This window comes from Mastacembelus armatus, unplaced genomic scaffold, assembly GCF_900324485.2.
Source record: "Mastacembelus armatus unplaced genomic scaffold, fMasArm1.2, whole genome shotgun sequence".
In the NCBI taxonomy this organism is placed as follows: Eukaryota; Metazoa; Chordata; class Actinopteri; order Synbranchiformes; family Mastacembelidae; genus Mastacembelus; species Mastacembelus armatus.
Window position 1 is genome coordinate 1090978 of NW_022872866.1, and position 27460 is coordinate 1118437.

General features: G+C 43.9%; 1 protein-coding gene across 2 annotated transcripts in view; it reads left to right on the top strand.

Annotated features, from left to right (window-relative positions):
* LOC113140132 (potassium voltage-gated channel subfamily H member 1-like) overlaps positions 1-27057 on the top strand; it is a 29635-nt gene extending 2578 nt beyond the window's left edge. The window contains exons 2-12 of one of the 2 annotated variants that reach the window (XR_003296624.2): positions 38-161; positions 257-363; positions 1825-1953; positions 2322-2440; positions 4308-4700; positions 7586-8015; positions 15843-16042; positions 16198-16450; positions 19963-20159; positions 25446-26818; positions 26967-27057. Coding sequence is in view for 1 of the 2 variants with exons in the window: in XM_026323869.2 (XP_026179654.1) it covers positions 38-161; positions 257-363; positions 1825-1953; positions 2322-2440; positions 4308-4700; positions 7586-8015; positions 15843-16042; positions 16198-16450; positions 19963-20159; positions 25446-26318 (2825 nt within the window). In the remaining variant the exon portion in view is untranslated. Of the gene's footprint in view, positions 1-37; positions 162-256; positions 364-1824; positions 1954-2321; positions 2441-4307; positions 4701-7585; positions 8016-15842; positions 16043-16197; positions 16451-19962; positions 20160-25445 lie in introns of both variants that reach the window. The other variant, XM_026323869.2, reaches the window with a different exon arrangement.
* Positions 27058-27460: the final 403 nt, after the last annotated feature.

The following is a 27460-nucleotide window of genomic DNA, read 5'->3' on the forward strand; positions in this document are numbered from 1 at the left end:
CAGACTCTGACCCTGCAGTGCTGGTTTCTGTGGACAGACACCAATTTCGTGCTGGGGAATGCTCAGATCGTGGACTGGCCCATCGTCTACAGCAATGACGGGTTCTGTAAACTGTCCGGTTACCATCGAGCCGAGGTCATGCAGAAAAGCAGCACCTGCAGGTACGACACCACACAGACACTGTTGTTGCATCAGCTGATTGTTGTCCTGAGTGTCTGTGGACAGAGATTGTGGACTGTTCTGTTTCCTCCTGCAGCTTCATGTACGGAGAGCTGACCGACAAAGAGATGATCGAGAAGGTTCGACAGACTTTTGATAACTACGAGATGAACTCGTTTGAGATTCTAATGTACAAGAAAAACCGTGAGTACTTTACTTTTTGACAGCACTGTTTACAGTTTCTCATGTATGTACTCTGGTCTGAACTGTATCAAAAATCCAGAAGCTCACTGATTTCAAGACCTGAAGACCCAGCTTGTGTCCTAAACTGGGACACACCACGCTGACAGTTGGCAGCTGTTCAGGCTTGTCAGATCTGGAAACAGAGGCAGCCAGTTAAAGAGAGAGCTGTCCAAAGTCATCAGTTTGACATTTCTTTATTATACATTTGTAATAGCAAATGTTTTATTGCTGTGTAACAAGCACAGCAGTCAGCAAGCCTCCTGAACAGGGTAACAAAATAAAAGCTTTAGTTGTGTCAAAGTGCAGCTTTTTACAGAGATAGAGACCACTGGGTCTCCTGGTTTGTTCTTCTGTGTCATATTTGAGAGGGGTAAGAGCTTACTGAGGTGTTTGTTTGGGGTATTTTAATAAAACATGCTCTGGTTTAGACTTTTTGCTTGTTTGATTTTGTGTGAGGCTTTTGTAAATAAACCTTTCGACCAATGAACATGTGAGGTTGGTTAGTCAGATTTAGGAAAAGTTTGTGCAGAAGACTCAGAAAATATAGAACAAAACCACGTAGAGTTTCTTGCGTCAGTGGTTTGAGGTGGTCTTTGTGTGTCAGAGCCCACATGATGTTTTCTACAGATGACTGACCTCTGGACGTGCAGACAAACGTCAGTGCCAATACCTGACTGGCACAGTGGCCGTTCCTGCTGTTTGAAGTCTCCATTTCATTTTGCGTTGGCAGGCACAATGGCACACGCTGCCAACGGATATCAACAGCTTTGTGTGCCAAGTAAACAAAAATACATCATATACCATCAGCTTTGTAAACAATAGAAACTAATGGTTGGTTTCCACTTCATGGTACAAGCTCAACTCAACTTGAAAGCAGAAAGTGAAATGTCAGAGATGCAGTGATGGCTTCCTTCCATCTTTCCTGCAGCAGGAGAAGGAAATGAAGCCTTGATGCAAACAGTTTCCTCCAGGTGTCCTTCCAACAAACTGTGTGTGTATAAAGACTGGCGTCCATTATTTGGACCATCCAGCTCAGCAGCAGGAAGTGGAAACTACTACCAGTGGTGTATGTGACTATTGCACCTCCACCTCTGATAGAGCTTTAACAGCATGCATTAAAGAGGGTTTCCTGCACTTATATGAGCATTAAAGAAGCAGCACACCAGCTCCAACAGATGAATCACAGTCAGAGGAAAATGTCTGGCTGCAGTAAAGTCAAAGTGAAACTGAACTAAGCAATGGGAGATTTGATTGAACCAGAATTAACTGAAGTTACGATCACAGTTTCAGTACTGAGAATAAAATGAGCAACATCCAAAAACAGCAGTAACTGTGACTGGAGTGTGTGAGGTTTGTTCCCTGAACGATGACGGATCATTTCTGAGTAGCATCAGACGGACTCCCTCTCTGTTTGTGCTGCAGGGATGCCAGTTTGGTTCTTCGTAAAGATCGCGCCAATCAGGAACGAGCAGGACAAAGTCGTCCTGTTTCTCTGCACCTTCAGTGACATCACCGCCTTCAAGCAGCCAATAGAGGATGACTCTTCGAAAGGTGCGTGGTGTACCAGCGAACTGTGGAGAATCCCAGGTCCTAAAGGCAGGGTAGTACTCTCACTTGTCCCTGTTAGTGAGTCAGGGCACCGGACTAGTCTTGGGGTCAGAAGTCCTCGTTGCTTTGGTTATTTAGTCAAATCTCTTTATATTTTTAGTCAGTTTTTACTCTGGGCACTTGAGCCTCATCTTAATCAGACAATACCATAAAGATTTTGGTGTAGTTTTAATCCATTAGAATATGTCATATTTCATTCAACAGCCACTAAGTTAGTTTGCTCTGAAATCCCATTATATCTGCGTTACTGAACGAAGTTTCATCTTTAATGAGGGTGCAGCTGTGATTCTGTTGTTCTCTGCTGTTGCCAGGCTGGGGTAAATTTGCACGTCTGACTCGTGCATTAACCAGCAGTCGAGGAGTTCTGCAGCAGCTCGCTCCAGCTGTCCATAAAGGAGAAAACGTCCACAAACACTCAAGACTGGCAGAGGTACTGTACGATTCTTTGCCCTTTTCACGTGGGGGGGAGCAAAACCTTCAGTCTGGCAGGAAATCCATGTCCAAATCTGGTAGTGAAAACTGTCGTGTAACACGATCTTTAAGCTGACTGAGGTGAAATAATCTCTGCTCTTCAAAAATCTTCTCCTAGTTTCACATCTGTCCTTTAAAACAGAGTTTAGGTGGTGACGCTGCCTCTCAACCCTCCTGAATCCTGTTCACATCTTTAAAGTCTTTCAGACATTAAATGACATGTGGTTACATGGTGCATTTTATGACTCGAAAAACTAATTTAGGTGGATATTTAGGCACAAATGCAACAGCAAAAAACAACTTAGAACAAGAGAAAATCAGCAAATCTCAGACTGGTTTGAAGTAGCTGTTGGCAACCCTTGGACTTTGCTTGTGGAAGGGTTAGGGGAGAAAAATAATGACGGACATTCATGATATCATTTATACAAATTACCTGCCTTCAGCAGAAATCTGGGAACTGTCTCTGAAAAGGTTCTCCTGCTTGGTTGAACAAAAGTCTTAGGTCATGAGATCTTGGGGTCATCAAACCAGAGGCCTTGGTCTGAACCAGGAACTCCATCCAGGTGGTTCCACCTGTGTCCCACTGTGCCTTAGTGCCATTTGCAAAGCTCTCCACTTGTTTCAGATTTCTAAATAGATGATCCCCCCGGAGCTGAGAGGAGGGTTAAACCTGATGTATAATAAATGACTGCACTTACTGCTCGGAGACTGACCAGTGAAAGTAATGGTGTTTAATACAGCTTGACACAAGACAGGACTGATACAACTGCCCATAAGGACTGTGTCAAATATTGGTGTTTTATTTTTTTGGCATGAGATAAGTGGTTGTGATTGAACCACTTTAAATTGATCTGAAACAAAGCCAGCGGCTGAGAGCACCTCTGACATCCTATCTTCCTGTTATTTGGCAGAGCGTTGGATGGGCTGATGGATGGAAGTAGTTCCTGTTGTTTACTGATGGTCTGCTTTCAGACTGAGCCGATCGGCCCGTTATTAAGAACGATGGCTGAGATTCCTGTGCCGTCCACTGGTCACCACTGCACATCCTAAATAACACTCATTTCCTGTCACGGATTTTAAGGTGTAACAGTCATGTGACAGTCATTACGTTCGTCAGTCAAACACTTGGGTTCTCTGTGGTTCAGAGAGCACATCTGGATTATTTGTTTAATGATGGACTGCGTCTGATCAAATTTATTCAGCAACCTGAGACCTTGGAAACGCAGCAGCCAAACTGAAGCAGGTACTCCTCTAGTTATTGCTCCATATTCTTCAGGCCTGTGACACTGTAGAGGAAGTGACCTTATCATATATCACTTCAGAGCATCATATCAGCTGTTACTGTAAATAAATATGCAGGAAGAGGAAGATGTTTGTACGCCTCTGAGAACAGGAGCTGAAAATAACTAACGGCTGTTGTGTGTCAGTTCATTTGTCGATTGGTTTAATGATTTTGTCTGTGAAATGAAAATCAATTAGAACTTCTCAGGACCCAAGGCTGACAGTCCCAACCTCAAGTCTTTTATCTTAGAACAAGAGACGAGCAGCAAATCTTCACACTTTCAAAGCTGGAACATGGTTCAGATTTTTGACTTTATAATGACTTGGTTACTTTATTTTCAACTTAAGCTCAGGGACAGTTAAAAGATCAGTTCTGATTGTTTCTTCCTTTGTGTGAAAATAAAACCAAATAATTCGATGCTTCTTAAAGCTCTTTAAGCATAATCATTCCAGTAATAACAAATAACAATGTGGACGGGCCATAGTCTGAGATACTGGTTCAAACCACCCACACCACATCTAAACACTATTTTGTTTTGTCTCAGGTTCTCCAGCTGGGCTCAGACATCTTGCCTCAGTACAAACAAGAAACTCCGAAGACGCCTCCGCACATCATCCTGCACTACTGCCTCTTCAAAACCACGTGGGACTGGGTCATCCTCATCCTCACCTTCTACACCGCCATCATGGTTCCCTACAACGTCTCCTTCAAGACCAAGCAGAACAACGTCACCTGGCTGGTCGTGGACAGCATCGTAGACGTCATCTTCCTCGTCGACATCGTTCTCAACTTCCACACCACCTTTGTTGGCCCGGCTGGAGAGGTCATCTCCGACCCGAAACTGATCCGCATGAACTACGTCAAGACCTGGTTCGTCATCGACCTGCTGTCCTGCCTGCCTTACGATGTCATCAATGCCTTTGAGAACGTCGACGAGGTCAGTAGACTTTTACTCAAGTTAAATTTACCACAACACAACTTACTTTAACCGACACGACGAAGTAAACAACTTGACATCCCGTAAACACTGGACACACTGTAGGTGTGTTAGTATGTTTACTGAGGGCCAGATGTGTAAAAACTGTCCTCATTGTCACCCTAGACGTTACGTCAGAGAGATTAGGACAAATCCCACCCCCCTCACCGTGCTCTGTAGGTGCAGTTTACAGCTAGAGATGACTGTGGATGTGTTGTGAGAGCTGGATACGCACACCTGCTTTTCCCAGTGGCCACCTCTGGTACTGCAATAAAAAAAGTTTTAAAAGCAGTTGCTCTGTTTTTGCTACTGAGCTAATGCTAAACTAGCTGCCTGTGGTCACATTGGAAACACTGGCTAGAAGCTAAAACACGGTCCGACTGTTCTAAAGTCTGGAGCAGCGACTTCATAAGCCTCTATGTACTGTCTGTATCCAGCTACAGCTGTTCCACAAGACCATAAGAGGGAGAACTCTTCCATTATTCACTAGGTCCTGTTCTGATTGGCTGGATCATCATCTCCAGCCAGTCAGGGTAGGTGCTCATGAATATCGTACGTTTATGTTAATAACTTTGGAAATAGCTACAGACAGAGGGGAAAAATTCACAGAGCGTCACAGGTATGTTTAAAATACAGTCAAGATTTATTAGAACAGCTCATGATACCTGCTCTTTAAATCGCTTAAATATAGCACTGAACAGTTTGTACAGCTGAATAAAGATTATTAATGTCTTTCTGACCTTTGCCTTGAGTTGGCACTTGAATGTAATGCAATAAGACGAGTGTGAGAGTGTACTTGTGAAACCCATTTAGTGGTCTGATTCAGCCACAGTCCAACCAGAATGAAATGAAAAACGATGCAGTGTGGCTGCAGCGTGTGGCTGCTGTGGCTCTAATCAGGATGATGGAGTGCAGTGTTTTACATTCATCCACTGACTGCACAGCGTGTAATGACTTTCTGTAGACACACGGACAAAGGTTGCTTACGTGTCAAAAATGCAGAACTTCCAATGATACGAGCATTTTATGTAAAATCTGGCCCGTTGCTGCAGCGTCTCCAGTGTCAGACTGAGAGTAGATGTGAGAAAAGGTGCAGGAGGAATAATCCAGTTCATCTTCCCTGATGTAGATGATCCCAGGAGTTTCTGTCATACATCTGTTTATAAATGGAGGACACCATCTGACACTCGGCTCCTCCACCCTCACTCTGCTGCTCAGCACTGGGAGCACTTCACTGTCTCAAGGCCGCTAACCTCATGTCCAAAATAACGTAAAGGGTTAGTTCGCCCAAATCATTACAACACCACAATTCCTGGAAAAAAGTTGGGATGTCAGTGAAAAAGTCATCTGATGTCCAGACTGAACGTCTGCAGAGAAAACACCTGCAGTAAAGTTTTTTCTTAAATTGCATCATTTCTCCTTCACATCTTTGATTTTTCAAGTTTGTCTTAACCTTCTGACCTTCTGAGCCCCAAGCTTAATTTTTTTTTTTTTTTTGTATACATTTTTAGTTTCTGTTCCTCTAAACTGAATCACGTTGGTGTCTTTCAGATTTATTTATAATAACGTCACAGCACGGTCAGAGCAAACACTCACATCAATAACTAAACAGTGTGTCCTCTGTGGGGCTGAAAATAAAGTTTTTGAGTGAAGGGAGATGAAGTCTTGAAGTGTCAGCCCATCAGGGTGAAATCAACCTTTTCATTCCCCCCTCAGTCACGGCGTCGATGCTCAGTGCCTCTCAACGCCGGGCTGAAGGCTGCTAATGGAGGAGCAGTGCATTCTGGGTGAGGAAGCCGTGTTGTTGATGAGAGCAGCTGGAGAGGCGACTGAGTGGTCTGATGAGAGGCTGCAGTAACAGATGAGTCAGACACAGAGAAAATGTGTTTGTGGACGTGGCACAGCTTCCTCATGTTTGATACGTGTTTCTGCATCTTTCATATGGACTACAGCCATCTGGACTTTAAAGTCGTCACATAATATCAGCTCTAGACCTGACCTCAGGCCACCTGTGGATCCACTGGATTCTGATTGGCCAGAGAGCTTGCATTATTAGAAAGCTCTGAAGGGTCGCTGTTGTTTTAAAATGTGTATATAAACTCTGTTACTCAGTGGGAGAAACACCACACATCTGACATCGGGGTGAAAAACAGCTAAATCTCCATTTAGTGTTTATTATTGTTTTGTTCTCATTGTTGTCTGTGAAGAACCTTCAGCTCATTACAACACGGGTCTTATTTTGACAGTTTGGTCCTTCACAAGGTCAGTGTGAACTAATCAATCAGTCAATAACCCAAGCAGGAGAAGACTGCGGGGGTCCTACAGAACCTGCTGCAGTGTTTCCTTCATGGACTTTAAAGTAATGGAGTTTAATTGTCATCGTGAAGTCACGTCTTTTCAAATATCAGACATCACAGGGGTTTTTATTTGTAGTAAAAAGGGATGAAAGGAGGATGATAAAAATGTGTGTGATCGCTGTGTTTCATGCTCAGTGCAGCATTTTCAGTCAATGAAAGCATCAATAAAACTTTCCAGTTTGCACACAGGCCAGTCTGAAATGAGTGAATTAAAAAATGGCCGATATATTATAGTTGTGTCTTAATTCACAGCCTGATTTGCTTTCAAGCATCAGAGTTCACCTCCTTTTCAAGTTTGATTGAAACCAAGCTGAGCAGCAAAACCAGCAGAGTTTGTTTGAGCTAAACAGTTTGAGTACAAGGACTTTCACTATTTGCAGGAAGTAGTCTACACTGACAGGAAGAAAACTCTGCGTCCTTGGGGCTGAAGCCATTTCTTTTCTCATCCCTTTTCTTTTTTCCTGTGTCCTTCCTCCTCTTCCTCTCCAGGGGATCAGCAGTCTCTTCAGCTCTCTCAAAGTGGTCCGTCTGCTGCGTTTGGGTCGGGTTGCCAGGAAGCTGGACCATTACATTGAGTATGGTGCTGCTGTGCTGGTTCTCCTCGTGTGTGTGTTCGGCCTGGCTGCCCACTGGCTGGCCTGCATCTGGTACAGCATCGGAGACTACGAGGTGATCGACGAGGACACCAACACTGTGAGGATGGACAGCTGGTTGTACCTGCTGGGAGACACGGTGGGGACGCCGTACAGATTCAACGTCTCGGGCTCGGGCCGCTGGGAAGGGGGGCCCAGCAAAGACTCGGTCTACATCACCTCGCTGTACTTCACCATGACCAGTCTGACCAGCATCGGCTTCGGAAACATCGCTCCAAACACAGACGGGGAGAAGATCTTCGCTGTGGCAATGATGATGATTGGCTGTAAGTCTCTATGATTTCCTTATCATTGATGTGTGACAGATGTTTAAAACATCTGTTATGTTGGTTCTTCAGAAGGAAATGATCAGTTGGTTAAAGTCAGTCCTAGTCACTAGACAACACTGGAAAAACTTAAAGAGCCAATAGAAATGATAAGAAAAAGTGAAATATCATGAATAAAATATTCTCAAATAAAGGTTTCCCTTATTCTCCCATAATGTTGTCAGGGTCACATAAACACTGATGGTATGAAAGTGTGAAGGTGACTGTCAGACAGACAACAGGTGTCTCTGAGTCCGTTAGACCTCCAGACGCACTTTTCATTGAACGTGACGTCCCACAATCCCTCTGTACATAAACAACGGAGAGGAGCGAGTCTCTCGATGAATTATTGATGGTTTACTCAGTGGTCTGAAAACTGGGCAGATAAGTGCTGCCACGTTTTCTTTGAGATTCAAAGCATTTGGGGGAAGAATTAAATATTTCATCTGTAATCATCTAAAATTCTCAGCATGTGGCGTCAACAGGCCTTGTCCTCCAGCTGCAGATACACCAAGGTCAGACCAGAATCCTCTCGATGAAACTCCTCTGCAGTCCGCCATGCTTTATTCACCACACTCAAGGCTTTTGGCTTTCCTGCCTTGGTGAGGCTGTTTTCCACTGTCCCTATATAAGCATCATCATCATCATCATCATCATCATCATCATCATACTGGCTAAAATGAAGTCTGAGTTGATCTTTCCTCTTTTATTACCTCTGCTGTCTGCTGACCAACTTAACTAAACTGCGTCTCTGCAGTCAAACTGCTCAACTTGTTAGTTTTGACCCAGGAGCTTCAGTTCGTCAGAAACATGAGAACAAATACTCAAACTCTGCTTTGTCTAAGTTTTTCTTATTCATCTACTGGTTTAATGTTTGACGTAGTGTCAGACAGGAAGAAAACACAGACAGAGCGTCATCTGTCGGTTACAGTTACAAATGTCAAACACCACCCTCTTCATACGAACGGATGAGTTTGTTTTTTTCCACCTGTGTCTGTAATTTAAAGTCTCATCACGACTTCAGTCTGTGAAACAGTGTTGGAGCCCACAGAGTCTCCATCCACTGTTTGACGTCATAACACATAATAAAAAAACGTCTCCTCTGCCTCCACCCACACACCATCCAACCCGGAGCTGTAAAAATCACATTTAAAGGAGCCGTCGGCCATTTCTATCTCTTCTTTGGTATAACTACATGTCACCGACACGCTTGGAAAAAAACCCCTTAACATCCATTTTCCCCTTTGTAATTCCCATTAGTTACCTTTGAGGTGGCTAATCCAGTCTGACAGTATTATGTAACACACAGAGCTGTATGCAGTATATTCTATATATTGCAGTGCTCCATAAAGTTACTCAACGTCCACTTACTAACTTGTTCCAGAGCTTTCAGTCGATGGATTTTGCTTGTTTGTCATATTTTTTGACCTGTTTTCTACCAAGTTACAATTATCTCATTTTATTTTTCTTCACTTCTCACACACTCTGTCCTCTGATTAAGGTTCTGTTCCCCAGGTGAAAGCCCTTAAATTAGACCTTAAATTGAGATTGATACTTCAAGCTGCTAACTCCCACATCGTGTTTTTCTATCATTTTAATAAATTCTTTACCTTTTCCTCAGCCCGAAGGGTTTGGTATCATGTAAAACGTTTGGAGTTAAAGAAGAACTTCAGATTAATGTTAGTGAGCTTCAGTTTCTTTTACTGCACAATGAGTTTGGGATGAGTGATTCACATGGGGACTGTTGCATGTTTAGTGGTCAAGCATGAAAAATCAGCATTTTAAAATAATCACTTCAATTTAAACCCCCTATTTTGCACCAGTGTCAAAAGTCATAGTTTGATCACATTATTGGTTCCGATGACTTAGGTGTTTGTCTCAGTATTCAAAGTCGGTCGGGGAGTGAAGTGAGGCTGCAGGGTTTTGTTTTGGTGGTTTTTACCGTCTGTCACCTGTGAGCTGTGTCGTTTGATTGAATGTCGGCTTCTGTCTGCAGCCTTCAGTTTAAAAGACGAGCTGTCACAGTTACACAAACACACGTCATCCACAGTATGAAACAGCAATTAAATCATTCAAGCAGCTGAACATCCTTTCATCATGATTTGGTCTCTTCTGTCGTTATAGTGATACTCTACTGGTAATAACAATAAGAAATGTTCTATATAAAAGTACTATCCATATCCACATAAGAGCTGTCAGCAAAATAAAAATAAGTTTTAGGACAAATAAAACACAATAGTTAATTAAATTAAATTAAAGGCAGGTGACGTAATCAATTGGAAAGGATTAAACATATTGGAAATCAAAGCAAAACAAGCTGCTGTAGTTGGAAAAGGCTTTTTGTTTTAATAATTATTTAAAGTGAGAGTAGTACCTCATTCATTTCATTACTGAGCTGCATCTGCAGTTTCCATGTTTTAAGCTAATGAACCGAAATTTGAGTTCAGATTGTTTTACAATCCAGACTTTAAATGAATAAAACCACCTGTGGCTAAAGACAGAAAAATATACAACAATAATAATAATAATACCCCAGATTATTATGTGATGTCAGTATCATTTACAGCATCATTATGATTCTCAGAATCAAAAGCAGAACAACACTTTAAAAAGACAAAAATCTGCAGACTTGTACTTTGTTAGTAAGTAAATTCCCATCAATATATAAAAAATAATTTAACTCAAGGTCTGTTTGAAAGTTTATTTTTAACAGCAACTTGGTGTTATTTGTTTGGCTGTAATAGAGGTGGCTGGATAGACGTGTCAGAAAAGGCTGGATCCGTGATATTTAGTCCCAATATACATCATGTGACTGTTGTTTTATGCTAAATGATCATAAATGATATTTTCAATCAATGTGCTTCACTTTAAAAGCTACAAGTAAAGGCCGTGGAGAAGAGAACTCACTAAGTCTTGGTTTGTTTGTGGTGCTGATGGACTGATCACCACCATCAGAACAAAACAAGCCCACAGTTTAATGTGTTTCCTCCTCACTTCTGTTCTCATGGCTTTGGCTGCAGACAGACCTGGTCCTCTGACCTGTTGTGCACAGCGTCTCTCTGCATCAACATGTGGAAAACTATCAGCAGTGGTACAGGCAGGGGACCAGTGACTGCAGCTCAGCTGTGATTGGACAGTTGCTTTTCAGGTGGGAGATTTAGACAATTGCCATTGAGGGACACTTTTTCACAGTAGCTGTGTTGACATGGAGCCTAATATCCATCCATCCATCCATCTTCTATACCCGCTTTTTCCTGGTTCAGGGTCACGGGGATCTGCTGGAGCCTATCCCAGCTCTCTCTCGGGTGGAAGGCAGGGGTACACCCTGGACAGGTCACCAGTCTGTCGCAGGGCCACATATAGACACACAAAGACAGACAACCTCACACACTCACACTCACTCCTACGGGCAATTTTAGAGTCACCAATCAACCTAACATGCATGTTTTTTGGACTGTGGGAGGAAACCGGAGTACCCGGAGTAAACCCACACAAGCACAGGGAGAACATGCAAACTCCACACAGAAAGGCCGGGATGCGAACCCACGACCTTCTTGCTGTGAGGCAACAGTGCTAACCACTCAGCCACCATGCTGCCCCTGGAGCCTAATATTCCACTAATAATCCAGAATAGACTGGTCCAGTTGGGCCCGATGGGAAAGGGGTGGGTGTAAACCTTTAATAATCAGATCAATAGGGAAATATTGGCCATGGAAACACTTAATCCATCGTTTCTCTCTTGTTGGAATAAACAGATTCTTTCTGACCCACGTGGGGGGAACATTAGTTGATGGCACAAGTTTCTGGGAGGGACAGAAATATGGAGGCACCAAAACCAAACTGGTCTGTGGCTGATATGAAGTTTTTGTTGGAGACTTTCAAAGATTTAAGGATTGTTGACGCCTTGATCTGCCAAAAGCTTCAAACAACCAGTTGTTCAAACAAGATGATCCAAGCCAGAATCCACAGAACCATTGATCCAATCCATTGCCAGCAGGGAGTGTCAGGTGACCGTAAGTGCTGCAGGGGCTGACAGTGGACCTGGAGTTGCTGCTCTCTGCAGTTGGAACCCGGTGAAGCTTGTCAGCGTCTAACAGATTTAGAAAGGCCTGTCTGCTCCCATCCAGCAGACAGACGGACGGCCTCTCTGTGAGCAGTTGTTTCCTCAGCGATGTGATGAGGACTGACACTCTGGGGTCTGGTGTGGTGGAGTCCCTCACTGAAATATTAACTGTGCTGTCAGATCAGCTGGGCTCATGTCCTGCTGCTGCCTGCTACAGTCTGCACACATGCAACTGCTCAGCAGGCTCAGGCTCAAAGCTGCACTGATCCTGCAGCTCTGCACAGTAACATCACGACACCACAGACAATCATGTGTTTTACCAGCTGCTGTGCAGAATAAACAAATTAGACTCCTGTGATATCTCAATTGAGAATTTTAAGGCTGGGAAACCCCCAAGATTCAGTCTACATGTACAGAGTCCTTTATTATGTACACCTGTACAGACTGAAGTCAGTTTTTGGATGTTTGTCAGTTCAGTTATATGTTTACTGCTGAGGCCACGGTGAAAGGTGGCATTGTACTGGACTGTTTTATATTCAGAGGAGTTCTTAATATTCTGAACGTCTCATTTTATAATAAACTTCTGTGGCATCTTGTGAATGATTTGTTTGGTTGAATGTTTCAGCTGTGATAACATTCAACATACTGACCTCTTTCAGCATGTGGGGTGTCACTGCACAGACGGTGCTTCTCTCCGTCACAAGCTGAAAATCATAGAACATTTAAAAGTAATTTAGTAATTTTTTTTCTTCCAGCTTTGGTAAAAAGCTTGATTATATTTTTACATTAGCAGAAAAAAATGAGAACTGCTGCAGGAGGGAGTGTCTCATAAACAGCTACTGTCACATGTCCAGCAACATACAGGACATGCTTCCAGGGGTCTGCTGGGACAGACCCCACAGGTTTATGTAACTTCCAGGCCTCTGTGGTTGTGCATAAAGGATAGTTTGGGCTCTTAAACAGAACAGTACATCTATTTTCTGGAAGTAAATGTGGACTGTTCCTAAAAGCAAGTTTTTATGAACGTGCAGACAGACAGTAGAAGTGCGTGGAGGTTTTCCAGAGCAGACAGGTCTACAGGTGAAAGCTTTTCCACTGGGCTGAAGGATGAAGAGCTTTGATGCTGACAACCTGTCTCCTTCATCGGAAGCTGCCGTTATCTTGTGTCACCTCAGGATCTACAGTATCTTAGTCTGGATCACAGTCACATACTGAACCTTCCAGAGACACTTAATCACAGACCCTCCAACAGGAGACTGAAGCTTCACTCAGCTCTGACTTTTAAAAAGCACCTTTATTATTGTTTCCAGTAACTGATACCAAATGTTTGATTTATTAATAATATTGTTTAGCAGCAGTACCCTGCTCTTGAAATTAGATCAGAGTCCAGTTAAAGTAAACTTCTAACCTAGTTTCAATTCCTGTTTGTGTCAAGCTCTGTAGTGCATGCTCTGATCCCGCCCTGACAGTTTGTCCCTCTGGGTCTCCTGTAGAGGCTCTGTGGTCTGTACTGAGTGTGTAGTGAGGCTGCAGAGCAGTGTGGGTAGATTCTCTGTTTAGATTCATGAGGAACTCTGGAGGAAGGGGTGTGTTGGATTAGGCTTCCCAGCCCGTAACGTATGAGAGCTGCTGGAGACTGATGGAAAGCCGTTGTTATGACAGTGAGCATCCTGGATCCAGGATGAGAGTTTGGGTCATTAGCATAGCGAGTGTGAGTGTTGTAACGCTCATTGTGAGAGGAAGGACAGAAATAGCTGGTCCATTTTCTTTCCAAAATATTCTCCATCTCTCAGAGGGACCAGGGATGAAGTCTGCTCACATCTTTCACACAGAGATTTAAACCAACCCAATACTTTACATTAACACATCTCGCAGATAGAGAACAACATTATTATCCAGGTGGACCAGTGTCTGAGTTCACCTGTTGAGTCTCAGCCCAGTGTTCCCTCAGTTTGAGCTCTGGGTTTGGTCTCCACCACCTCCTGAGGGAAACCTCTGGCTCTTTAGCTGCTAAATGCTCCACTATGTTCACCAGCTGCAGAGGACACAGGCTTTTTACAGCTGCTGAAACACTGAGGCCCAGAACCAGGGAACCAGAACCCTGAACCCTGAGCTGAGACTCATGGTGAAGCTGCAGGTTCAGCTGATTGTTTCTGCCAGTGATTTATTTAAAGCTTTCATCCTTCACCTGAGCATCATCACAGACCGATGCTTGTTGATGTGTTGTGGTGAAACATGGTCCCAGCTGAACCACAACAGTTATTCATTTAACGGCAGAAAAAGTTGGCATAAAATCATTAACCATAAAATCATTTTTGTCTTTGGACAACAGACACGAACACTAAAACTAATTCTTAGCATTTTATTTATTACTAGTGGATGTGTGTTGTTTGCACCTGATATGGGCTAAAGACAGATTTACTGTGTTTGTGAGTAGATGTGAGCGTCTGAACTCTTTCCTGTCTTTTGTCCAGTGAGATAAAAATAAGAGGAACAGGTGGACGGCCGCAGTGACCCCTCTCAGTGTGACCCTTCAGACCTGGCTCTGGTCCTGGACCTGCTGTTGCTGCTTCAGCGTTAGCTCAGCTGCACCGCTGAGCCGCGCCTGCACACTCACCTTCAGGAAGGTCGCACAGTCTTGTGTAATAATTCTGACACTTAGTGTTCAGGATGGATGGCAGCGGGTGCTGCTGGTGATGGTGGTGGACGGAGGTCGGTATTGATCGGGTGACCCAGGGCCCATACTGCTGACAGGCTGTGAGGGCGGGCAGCTGAGTCAGGGCTGGACTGCAGCAGTTTGTATTGATGAGCCGAGCTGTCGCTTCAAGGTGACACGAACAATTAATCTGCCGATGGTCACAGACACACATGTGACGGGTCAGTCAGCTTCGACTTCTGGGAAATGAAGATGTAGGAGCTGAAGAGAAAACCTGAGTAATTGAAGTAACAACAACCTTTGGCCTTGTGTTCTGTGTTACACTGACAATCAAGCCAGAAAACCTCTGGATGCTTCTGAAGACAAAAACATAGAAACATGACAGAGCAGGAGTAAAGCTACTGACGCTGCAATGCCCTGATCCTGACAGTCAGAGTCACGGTGTCAATCTGCTTTTAGCGTTTCCTCCCTGGTAGGAATCGGTGCTGCACAGGCTGTTGGTCACAGTGGAGAAAGAAGCTGAATGAAAGAGGAAAAATCTTAGAAAAAAAATCTTTAGGAAAGTTTTTCAGATATTTCAGCTTAGAAGCAGCTTCAGTCTCACTGCTCTTTGGTCCTTAAAGTCCTTTAAACGCCTCAGGACTGTTGTTTTCTGTTTACATCAGGTGATTCAGATGATTGGTTTTCAGCAGTTTAGTGTTGTTGTGCTGAACCACCTGACAAAGTGTTGTGTCCACAGAGAAGCATGAAAACATTCATCCGGCTGTGGCTGGCTGCAGGCCTCCTCTCAGGAAAGCACATAACATATATACACACAGATTTGTTTTATTTTATACAGCTCAATAGTACAACTTTGTCTGGAGGGGCTTTGAAATGTGTCAGATTTCCTCTGAGCTTCCATTTTTTGTCCTTATATAGAAAAACTCCACCCAAAAATCCTTTACTGTCACACATCAGTACTCGTGTATCCACATTTCCCAGCTGTGCCCATTGTGGTTTTAAACCAAGCCACTGAATTCTTGTGGTGCCGTCATGTTGAAACCTGATGGTCTGTCCTTCCTGTTCGCAGCGCTGCTCTACGCCACCATCTTCGGTAACGTCACCACCATCTTCCAGCAGATGTACGCCAACACCAACCGCTACCATGAGATGCTCAACAGTGTGAGAGACTTCCTGAAGCTCTACCAGGTCCCCAAAGGCCTCAGCGAGCGGGTGATGGACTACATCGTGTCCACCTGGTCCATGTCCAGAGGCATCGACACAGAGAAGGTAACACCGGACTCACTTGGTGATTGGTCAGCTGTGTGGACCTTTTCCCCTCAGCTGTTTCTGTCACTGTCCTTGTGAAGACACCACAGCTGAGACAATCACTATATTATTCAACTGTTTTGTGTGTCCTCACTTTGAGCCGACTGTGTGTGCAGGTGCTGCAGATCTGTCCCAAGGACATGAGAGCGGACATCTGCGTCCACCTCAACAGGAAGGTGTTCAAGGAACACCCGGCGTTCCGACTGGCCAGCGACGGCTGCCTGCGAGCCCTCGCCATGGAGTTTCAGACCATCCACAGCGCGCCGGGCGACCTCATCTACCACGCCGGGGAGAGCGTGGACAGCCTCTGCTTCGTGGTGTCAGGGTCACTGGAGGTCATCCAAGACGACGAGGTGGTGGCCATTTTAGGTGAGAGACTTCACTCTGAAACAACATGTTCGATGTTCAGGACGGTTTTTACCCACTTTTACCTTTGAGAAGTGAAAACAACATGTTCATTCTGGATTTTACAGTTTCCCCAATGAGGAAAGTGTTTTCACGACAGGTTCTTTGGATGATGTTTTGCTCTCTCATGTGAGGTGGTCCAGCTGTGAGGAGCTGCTCATTTCTCACTGGTTTTATTCACTATGCAAATGTTCATTTAAACCTACAGGCTGAAAACAGCGTGACTGGAACATAAAACCACACGGTGACTTTTTCAGGCTCAGCTCCATTGGTTTCACTTCTTTCTGTCTCACTCTGGTGCCGTATCTGACTTTTCAGTTCCACGTTCAGTTTCACGTGTGATAGTGTTGAAAAAACAGACCTTCCCCTTGTAGTGAAAACACAAGTGAGTATGTGTCCTCCAGTTTCTGTTTCCACAGTGTCTGAGCGGTTTAGTTTATTGGTTTTGTCCTGTTCCAATTCAGTTCACACACAGACGAAAAATGCAAATTTATTTTTAGGTGAAATTGAGAAAAGAAGCCAATTTTCGTGCTGGATGATCTGGAAACAGAATGATGGAGTGTTTTTAGTTGATTTAAAACACACAAACATGTTAAAAAATCGATTTTTGAATAGAAAGGTGGGGCCACAGCTGCTGCCTAAACCTTCTGATAGATTTACAAGGTGAGAAATGAGAAATGCAGGACGCAGCTGTCACACAACAAAACCCAACAGCAGAATTCCTTAAAATAAAGATTTTAGAATCAACTTGTGTTCGCTCAAACCTGATAATTTAGTTCCCATCAGTCCTGCCGAAGTCCAGGCCTGTGTCTGTCAGAGCTACATGCACGAAGACATTAGTGCTGCAGACGTGAGGACAGAGGAATCATAGAAACATGGTTTTAGAGAAATGAATCTTTATTTCTGAAGGAACGTTTCAACTTAAATTTACGCTGACGGGTCAAACCCTGATGACCAGGATGAGGATGGAAATCATGATGGACATTTTAAACCTCCCATCCCTCAGTGATAATGTATTATTCATAGTACAGATTACAAGAGGAACTTATAGATTATAAAAGTCTTTCTAAAAAACCAGCAGATCCACTAAAATCATAAAACTGAAGAGTGATGCCCATGAATTGTTTGTGGCATTCATCTGTACAGCTCAGATGCAGTTTCAGTCTGAGGTTTACTATGAAGGGTCGGACCGTCAAAAGACTTGTGCGTCCTCGTTCCTCTGAACTGACATAAGAACACTGGACCGGGCTTCATGGTGAACCTGTAGTTAAGAGTAATCTGATGGAACTGGAATGTCCCCTTGGTGACAGTGAAGACGTCTGTACTAAAATGAAGAGGATTAACTGTTAGAAACACAGTCCAGGTCTGCAGAATCTCCTAGATCCTGTCCTGGTCAGACTCTTCCATCAACACGTCTTCTCTCAGGATTATTAAAGCTCAGCCTGAGACATGCCGCTGTGTTTTAGGCTGGAAGTGAAAATAGAGAAATTGAAGTGTGTTTTTGCTGCTGCCGCCTGACACAACAGAACCGCGGCCTCACTCCGGAGGAAACACCTGAGCTCTGAAACCAAACCACTGAACCCTGCAGAGTCACCCGTCACACAGAAATAACACAGAGCAGAACAGAAGCTACTTCCTCTGCACATCAAAACCAAAAACCAGGCGTCTTTTGCTATTTCCGTCATTGTGCGTAGGAAATCTGCTGCAGGGCCCTATTAGCAAAACCTCTTTTCTTAATGCATGAAGTGATTTTTCTGACATTCACTGATGCAGAAACAAACAGTGAAAGATGACGGAAGCTGCCGAGGCGGCACAGGGCTGATCCAACAGCTGTCGGCGTCATTATGCAATGACGAGGTGTTCACAAAAACCTTGCAGCTCTTTAACGGCTCCCTGATATTCAGCAATAATCTGCAGTGCAGGTGCCGACACTCTCGGCTAAAAACCTGAACAGCCAGTGGATGTTTCATGAGGTGTGTTCACACGTCCATGTTGTCTCCTGCACATTACAACAAGCCAGTGTTTTAGTTTAAAACTGTTCTGAGATATGATGCTGACATTAGCATGGACACACGCTTTGGTGCAACGTCCTGATTTTAACATTCTGGCTTGTGTTACACTGCTGCTAGTAGTACTGCCATGGAATACTTTGCACTACTTTGCATCTTAACATGTTGTACAGTTGTACAGTGTTCGTGTCATAGTAACATCGTCACGTCGCATGCTGTCAAACCAGCGTACTAATATTACTGCAAACGCTACAGACTAAAATTACAGTGACGCTTTATTCTGTAGATTTTCCAGCCGATTCTTTTAAAATGTTCCAGAAAATAACTTGTTCTGATATTTTGTTGTTAATTATTGTGGCCTTGGACTAATTCCAAGGGAAATGTAGAGTTAATACAGTTTGTAAAAGAGGAGTTATCTACTAGATAAGTGTCATCAGTGTCTCATTTATGCCTCTTTATGAACCACATAGGAAACCACATAAAACACAGTCTTAGTACGACAGGTGAGAGTTATTGTCAGAAATTTGGGATGTCTCTTATCTGATATTTAGTCTGTAGGCTGTGAACGTCCTCTCCAGCTCTTCTGTACGATGGGATATGAAACAGCATTAATCAGTTTTTTGTGTTGGCAGCTGGTAATCCTAGCTGCTGTCTTAGTTTGGGTCTGACTGCACTTCAGCGGACTGTTTCTGTGGTTTAAAGCCAGATGCTTTACTTCCAGCTTTTTACCAGAAGAAGGGTATTAATGTGGGATTCAGCCTCGGTTCCTGCCTGGATAAATATTTGGATTTTCACCGCAGATCTCTCAGAAACACACCGAGCCGTGCGCCACTGCCTCTGTAGTTTCACATCACATGAGAAGCTATTTAAAGAGTTCATCTCAGCTTCACATCCGCTTTTCACATTAAGACAGATGTTTTCTCAGAGCAGCTGCAGTCTGGATCAGAATCATTCTTCAGTGTGAAGAATGTGTGTTTTCACTGCAGTGCTCTGCGGCGTTCATCATGTTGACCCTTTAATGTGTTGCCATTTATCCGTCTTCACCAGAGGGGGCAGAGGTTTGAGTTAATGGAAGAATCAATGACGTGGATCATAACACTCAGATCAGCTCGATGCGTTTCAGCCACATTCTGTTTGTTTCTCCACAGAAACACAGATGAATCATGATGCTCAGAGAACGTAGAGACACTGACCAGAACATTAAAGGATAAGGCCACTGATCCCATCCAGAGACTGACAGCAACAATAAATGTGCTGTAGTCAGTGTAATGACGCTGAGGAAGAAACACGTGAGCCATGTTTGACTGTGGGTCAGCTGGTCTAATAACTACATCCTTTTCCTATAGTCCTGCCATCACTAAAGTCTCAAATACAGTCCAAAACAGATACACACTGCTGTAGTACTGTGGGTGAAAACTTTCAGCGCTGTGGCCCATGTGACTCCCATCTGTCCGTGTGCATCCGCAGGTAAAGGCGACGTGTTCGGTGACGTCTTCTGGAAGGAGATGACGCTGGCTCAGTCCTGCGCCAACGTCCGAGCGCTGACCTACTGCGACCTCCACGTCATCAAACGAGACGCACTGCAGAAAGTTCTGGAGTTTTACTCCAACTTTGCAAACCACTTTGCCAGAAACCTGGTGCTCACCTACAACCTGAGGAAGAGGGTGAGTCATTGACCTATGACAAAGCACATTGAGAGCCTCTGCTCCAGAGTCAAATTCCTTTTTTGTCCAACGTACTTGGCAACAAATCTGATTCTAAAATAATAAAAACACTCAGTATGTCTCTGTCACTGGTTACCTACAGGGGTCACAGTGCTGACGTTTTCTTTCATTATAGGCAGAAACTATTTGATGAGAGAGACTTTCAGTGAATGAAACCAAAATGTTCCCAGAAAACAACAACAAAAACAACCTGGGAGAGAGTGTGTGTGTGTGTGTGTGTGTGTGTGTGTGTGTGTGTGTGTGTGTGTGTGTGTGTGTGTGTGTGTGTGTGTGTGTGTGTGTGTGTGTCATGTGACCACAGATTGTCTGAAGACTTTATATAAGCTGCTTTGTTCTCAGCTCGTCCTCCACAGAGCAGGTGTGACGTGGGGAAAGCTAACAGTGTGGAGGTGGGTGATGACAGGTCGCCCTGTTCACACCTGCACCGCAGGACAAACACTCTGCTCGCTCTGACCCTTAAATTCAGATCAACAAACCAAAGACGACCTTTAAAAAGAAGTTAGTGCCTCAAACACAAACCAGCCACATACTGTAAGAAAAAAATCCCATAGACCAAAGTTACCTGTTCGGACAATCAGTGTGATCAGAGTAAATGTTTGCCCCGTCACATAATCTTCCTTATTCACTTCGTTTTGGTAACTCAGATTCATTTATTTTAGTTCTAATCTTAAAAATGTATATTTGCTATACATTAGTTTATATTACAAGTTTATATTAATACGTTTATAATATTTATAAAGATATTTTACTTTTTCTTTGATTTTGTCTGTCGCCATCTTTGTTGTGTGCGGTTACCATGGTTACGGACTCTGGAAGCAGTCTCATCCAGACTAAAACCCAGTGAGATAAAAGAGTTGACTATAGTATCTCACACTTTTATGACAATTGATCCACTTCATGGTATCTGCAGGTTGGGAAAAGTCTTACAAAGCATTGAAATCAGTTCCATCAAACAGGCCTCAGGAGGTTTTAAGAGGTAAATTATTAAGTTATTAATGATCAGGTCTCTTGTGTTTTCCTGGGCTACCATGCACAGTAACATCAGTTCTAACTTCTGGCTGTTGGGAGACAGTTGTTAGGAAGTTCGGCTCATAATGGATGAAAGTCTATTTTTGCTGAAACTGACCTGGAATAATCCTGAACTGGGCCAGAGTACACCAGAGTCACAGCACCTCGTCCAGACACTGAGTCACTCCGAGCAAACAAATATAGAATCTGTCTCTTTTCTCGGTCTTCATTAAATATCTGCGGCCGTCACACGGCAGCGGGATCGATAGGTCTCCAAATTAAGAGCGGGGCTGTGGTGGCACATCAGCAGCAACTTCATTAATGATTCAAACCCTCTGCTGTGACACTGTGATCTTACACTAGCCTCATTATCCTAAACGCTTTCTGCACGACAAACAGGAAGCTGTCACACACATCCACGTTCGGTCCAAACGTCGTTTCCTCTCCAGAGTCATAGATTGCTGTTTTTTTTTGCTGTGTATAGTCAGTTATTACATGAGAGTAATGGTTTATTAGTTGAAAACCTGATTATCACAGGGAGCTTTCAGTTTCCTGCTCAGATGCAATAATATGTGCACTGGGGGTTTTACTGCAAGCACAAAGCAAATCAGTGAGTAAGAAATAAGGCAACAGATATTCAGCCCAATAAGGAAAAATGACATTCAGCATCGGCCTGTGTATCTGGGGCGTTCACAGTTGCTTCACCCAATAAATAATGCCAACCCACTGAACAAACTGCTGACAGTTTTCACTGAAACCACTTTCCCCTGTGGAAACTGTCCACAGTGTGGTCAGTGGAAACCACCAGACCCATACCAGTCCTCACAAATCCCACTATAAAACATGTGGGGGAATTAGGTTTAATGAAACATCTTTTGTGCCTCTGCATTGTGCTGCCCATCTTCAGTGTTATTGAGTCCTTGACCCCCAAAGCGTCGATTTTATAAGACGTTCTACTGATCGACACGATCAGTGCACTGATTTACTGATTTTAGAGCGAATCCATTACTTAGGGCAGAGGGTGTCCAGATCCAGACAGGTTTATGTCAGCAGGACGTAAATCCTGTTTCCTCTCACACACACTGTCTTTATTAACTGTCCTTCAAATTTTAGAGGGAGTGTTTAATCCAAGAAAACCCTGGGAGTGGCTGTAAGTGTAGGAAATGTTTACATTATAAATCAATACCAGCTGGACTGGATCAGAAACCCATCAGACAAACAGCAACCTCTTCCAGACTTTCATCCTACGAGCAGGAGTTGAAGTGAAAAACAAATTAGAATTGAATGAGATGAAGTGAAACGTTGAAACCACAGGAACTGAAATACCTTCCAGTTTGCAGTCTACAAAAACAAAAACCCATAAAAACCAAGTGAAAACATGTTTCAGAAAAGGTTGAGACTTTCTAAAAAGCCACAGCCACAGCATACATCCCTTGTGAAGGCTTGAATCATTAGAGTGAGTGACAGCAGTACAGCGCTCTGACTGACTTTACCTGCCTGTAACGTGACTGATCAGGACAAATGTATAGGGCTTTTATTCATCATGGCTCATGAGCTGCTTATATGTGGTTTTGGTGTCAGATCAGCTGGACTACGCCTCCTTAGCCCAGCAGCCCCCCACCCCCCGGGTTAAGACGGGGTATAAAACACTGACGTTGGCGATAAGCTGCTCCCTCTCTCCTCGTTAGCTTTACAGCCTCCTGTCTCTCTCCCTGCGCTGTAAATCGATGTGAAAGCCCCCGTGTCCGGTTCTGCTGGGCTGTGCAATAATGACACTGGTGAAGAGAAACGACCTGCTGGGGCAGCTGTCACCTCCACACCCTGAGACTACAGAGCTTCATCACGGCTCACAGGACTGATTTGACCTTACAAACTGTAAACGATCCTGTTCAGCCTTTATTTGAAATGAGTCAAATTCAGCAGATGTAGTGAGGTCGCTGCACTTTTACCCACTTTATCTTAGAGAGGAGAGGACTGGTGAATTGTGATGAACTGTCATGAAATGTCCTGATCTCTAAAGGTTGAACCCCAACCATAGATTTGAATGACTCTATGAGCTTTCCTCTAGCGCCCCCCACAGGACAGACTTTATTTTTTCTCTCCGCTGCAGGACATTGTTTTTTCCATGCTGCACCTTGTAGAGGAAGCAGGCAGGACCTTACAGTATAAAGTGGTGTTTCTGCGTTGGTGGAGACTACACAGTGCTGCTGTCTGTGTGAGGGGTTTTTTCCACAGCACACCATGGCACGGTGAAAGGCTTTGTTTACCTTTATGAAGTGTTGGAGGAGTGCTGGTCTGCAGAATCAACAGTAGGTCTGGCATCTGCAGCTGCTTTCAGCTCAGTGTTTCTGTTTGTCAGAATACAGTATGTATGTTACAGCACAGGGAGCGGCCTCTGCCTGGTGGAATTGAAAAACCAGTGATGTGTTGTGTTTATATGGAAGGAGACAGTCCAGCAGTGGTTGAACATTAGCAGTTCTCTCACGTTCTGTGTTCCTCTGTTCTCCTCACCTCTGAGACTTCAGCTGCTGCTGCTCTGACCATGTGATCCAATTCCAACAGGTCAGGAGTGCATTGATTGGCTCAGGGTGATGACATCGCTCAGGGAAAAACCATCGGTACAGAATAGGCCCTGGTAGGCCATCGTCAACCTCAGCTGACAGTTCCTCCACAGATACTTTAGTCCAGTTTTTTATCATTTGTATCCTTTTGACTTTTATATCTTCTATCCATTTTGAGGCAATAGCTGTTACCCTGGTAACTCACGTCTCCATGTGTACTGTGTATAGTTACTGTTATCGGGTACCATGGTTACATCTGTCATGATCTGTGCTTTGCATAGTTACTGTGGTTACTGTTAGTGGTTACTGTGGCTTGTTGTGTACTGTTACTATGGTTACATCTGCCTCCAACTTTGTTGAGCTCGGTTACCATGGTTACATCTGCCTCCAACTTTGTTGAGCTCAGTTACCATGGTTAGATCTGCCTCCAGCTTTGTTGGGCCCAGTTACCGCGGTTACATCTTCCTCCAACTTTGTTGGGCCCAGTTACCGCGGTTACATCTGCTCCAACTTTGTTGTGCCCAGTTACCACGGTTACATCTGCCTCCAACTTTTTTGGGCCCAGTTACCATGGTTACATCTGCCTCCAGCTTTTTTGGGCCCAGTTACCACGATTACATCTTCCTCCAACTTTGTTGGGCCCAGTTACCGCGGTTACATCTTCCTCCAACTTTGTTGGGCCCAGTTACCGCGGTTACATCTGCTCCAACTTTGTTGGGCCCAGTTACCACGGTTACATCTGCCTCCAACTTTTTTGGGCCCAGTTACCATGGTTACATCTGTGCTTTGCATAGCTACTGTGGCTTGTTGTGTACTGTTACCATGGTTACAGGTTCTGCAGGAGCTGATTCAGTCACATTTTCCTCGTGTGTCTCAGCTTTTTGTTTGCGTCTTCGTCTAATTCTCAGTGGATTGTAGATCAGTTTAGTGTGAAAGATTTAACATTGTCATTTCATTTTTATTAATTGACAAAAAATGTGAAGCATTTAATTTTTATTTAGTTTTAGTCTTGTTTTCATCATGAGGAAATAACCAGTTTTTCTTGTTTCACAGTAAGTGCTGATAGCCCAGCAGAACCTTTATGACTACTAAACTCAACAGAGAAGGAAGCTGATGTAAATCTTAATGCTGCTAATAAATGCACACAGCAGTGCCATACAAAATTAATGAACTTTAAACGATATTTAAAGACTTATTTTTCATTATTGATGGGACTGAGTTACACTTTTGTGCATCACAAGTGGCCTTAATGTGTTTGAATTAGAGGAGTTCTTCTCAAGTTTATCTTTACAAACCAAAGTAGATATTTGACTTTAGTCCTCGAATATCGCCTTTCCTTTTCCTCAGTGACATTTTGATTAAAACTTTAGAGAAGTACACATATTTTCCCTCTTGCTCCATAACGAGTGAAGTATAGGAGATATTTATTATTATCATTGGGAAAAGTCAACTGTCAGGTGCATTTTAGGTTTAGTGATTAGCACTTTTTTCACGTTTTGTACAAATTGTTCTGATTGTACAAGTCCGTCCACCAGCACAGATCCTGTGGCCAAAGTATGTGATTGTTTTCTTGGCTTTTGAATAGGAGGTAAAGAGAAGTGCAGATAGTTCCGAATATTGGTTTTGTTTCTGATTGTATCCATTTCCTTTGTCACAGATCATCTTCCGGAAGATCAGTGATGTCAAACGTGAAGAGGAGGAGATGTTAAAGAGAAAGAACGAGGCTCCTCTAAACCTTCCTCCGGACCACCCAGTCCGAAGACTCTTCCAGCGTTTCCGGCAGCAGAAGGAGGCTCGGCTCGCTGCGGAACGGGTATGTCAAGCTGCCGGCGATGTGGAGAAAGGTGTTGTTTGCCTGGAGCCACAGAGAGGTCCAGAGGTCCTGGCCTCCACCAGTATTGTCATGGTAGCCGAGAGCCCCGCCACCACCACCACCACCACCACTACCACCACCACCACCACCTCTGCATCCATCACATCCTCTTCATCCAGGACCTCCAGCCGGGTCATGCTACACACTCCCACCACCCAAAACGGCAACTTGACCAGCTGTATAACCGCGGAGCCACCCAAAGCTAAAGGCTGGGGACGATTCAAGGAGTCAGTTGTGAAAGCTGAGTCATGGAGCAGCGTTTCTAAGGCCGAGTCCATGGAGACACTGCCTGATAGAACTAAGTCTCATGACGAGATGTCCCTCAAGAAAACCGACTCCTGTGACAGTGGCATCACGAAGAGCGACCTCCGTTTGGACAATGTCGGTGAGGCCAGAACTCCACAGGAGCGGAGTCCAGTCCAGCCTGATGAGAAGAGGGTCTTCTGTCCGATACCGGAGCAGAGCATGCAAGCCTCCTTCCTAGAGCTGAAACAGGAATTGAAAGGAGACATCAGTTCTCTGAACAGTCGCATGGCGGCGCTGGAGGGTCAGTTAGCTGAGATGCTTCAACTTCTCAAATCCAGGAAGTCATCGGGTTCTTTCTTCGAGATCTCTCGACCTCCTTCCCCCGACTCCGATAAGGATAGCTTCTCTTAAGCTGGACATGGAGTCGGTCCTGAGAATTGTTCAGCCTCTAGATGTCAGAGACGAGCTTCTAAGTGCAGAGTGAAGCTGACGGCTGTTGATACTGTGGTCTCACAGATGATTAAAGCTCTTTGTTGTGTCTGTAGCATTGCTTCGCTCTTTGAGACGTTACAGAGTGACACTGGAATGAGGATAAACCTGGTTGGTAGAGACTATACAAAGAGCCATGACCGTGGCACCTTTGGTCTTCTGGAGGGTCTGGAGTCTTCAGACTTTCATATTGGCAATAATCACAGATGGTTTTATTGTTGTTGTTTTAAACAAGACACTGATACTGCGATGAAAGAAATGGTCTTCTAAGAGGTGATGTGAGGAACTCTGGTCCGTAAAGTCTCTTCAGCTGTTCAGAGCTTCCACACACTGAGGAATCTGCTGTCACTGGCTGCCTGCACTGTCAATCAAAGAGGGCTTACACATTTTATTGACTCGAGTGTTCACAAATAAAATTCAAGGTAAATGTTACTGGACTGTAAGGTGAACTTGTGAGATGGATTATGGTGCAGCTGAACTAACAGAGTATTTTTGTTGTACAAATTCAGACTTTTAATGCTGCCATGATGACGATGGTATCAAAGATTACATGAGTTCCATTTATTGCAGGTCGTTTCCGTGGGTGGCACTGTTTGAGAACGGAGAAGCAGCACTTTGTGACTGGTTGTTAAGAGCGTCAGTCAAAAGTCGGCCTCTCAGTGAGGCTCTCCAAAGAGTTAAATTGTTCTGAGGAGAACGTTTAATATAAGTTTGCCTGGAAGCTTGGCCAGCTACTCCTCCACTCGAACCTGTTCTTCGAGGAACATGATTCATTTTTATGGACTGAGGGGGGTTGATTCATTCGACTGACATATTCATTCCTGCTGTAACCATGTTTCCGTAAGACTAAGTAGGTCAATTTGGTGATCCGTTATCAAAATTCATTTACTACAGAGATTTAGAAGAAAGGACCAATATTTAAATCCACATTTGAACAGTTCTGTTTTCTGTTCAATAAGAGGAGTGGTCTAATTTTATTATCGTTTTTATTGAAATAACTCTCTTCTGTTAACTTCTGATTTGGTTGATTTATATGTTCGAGGGGCAGACACAGTCCATGTGGT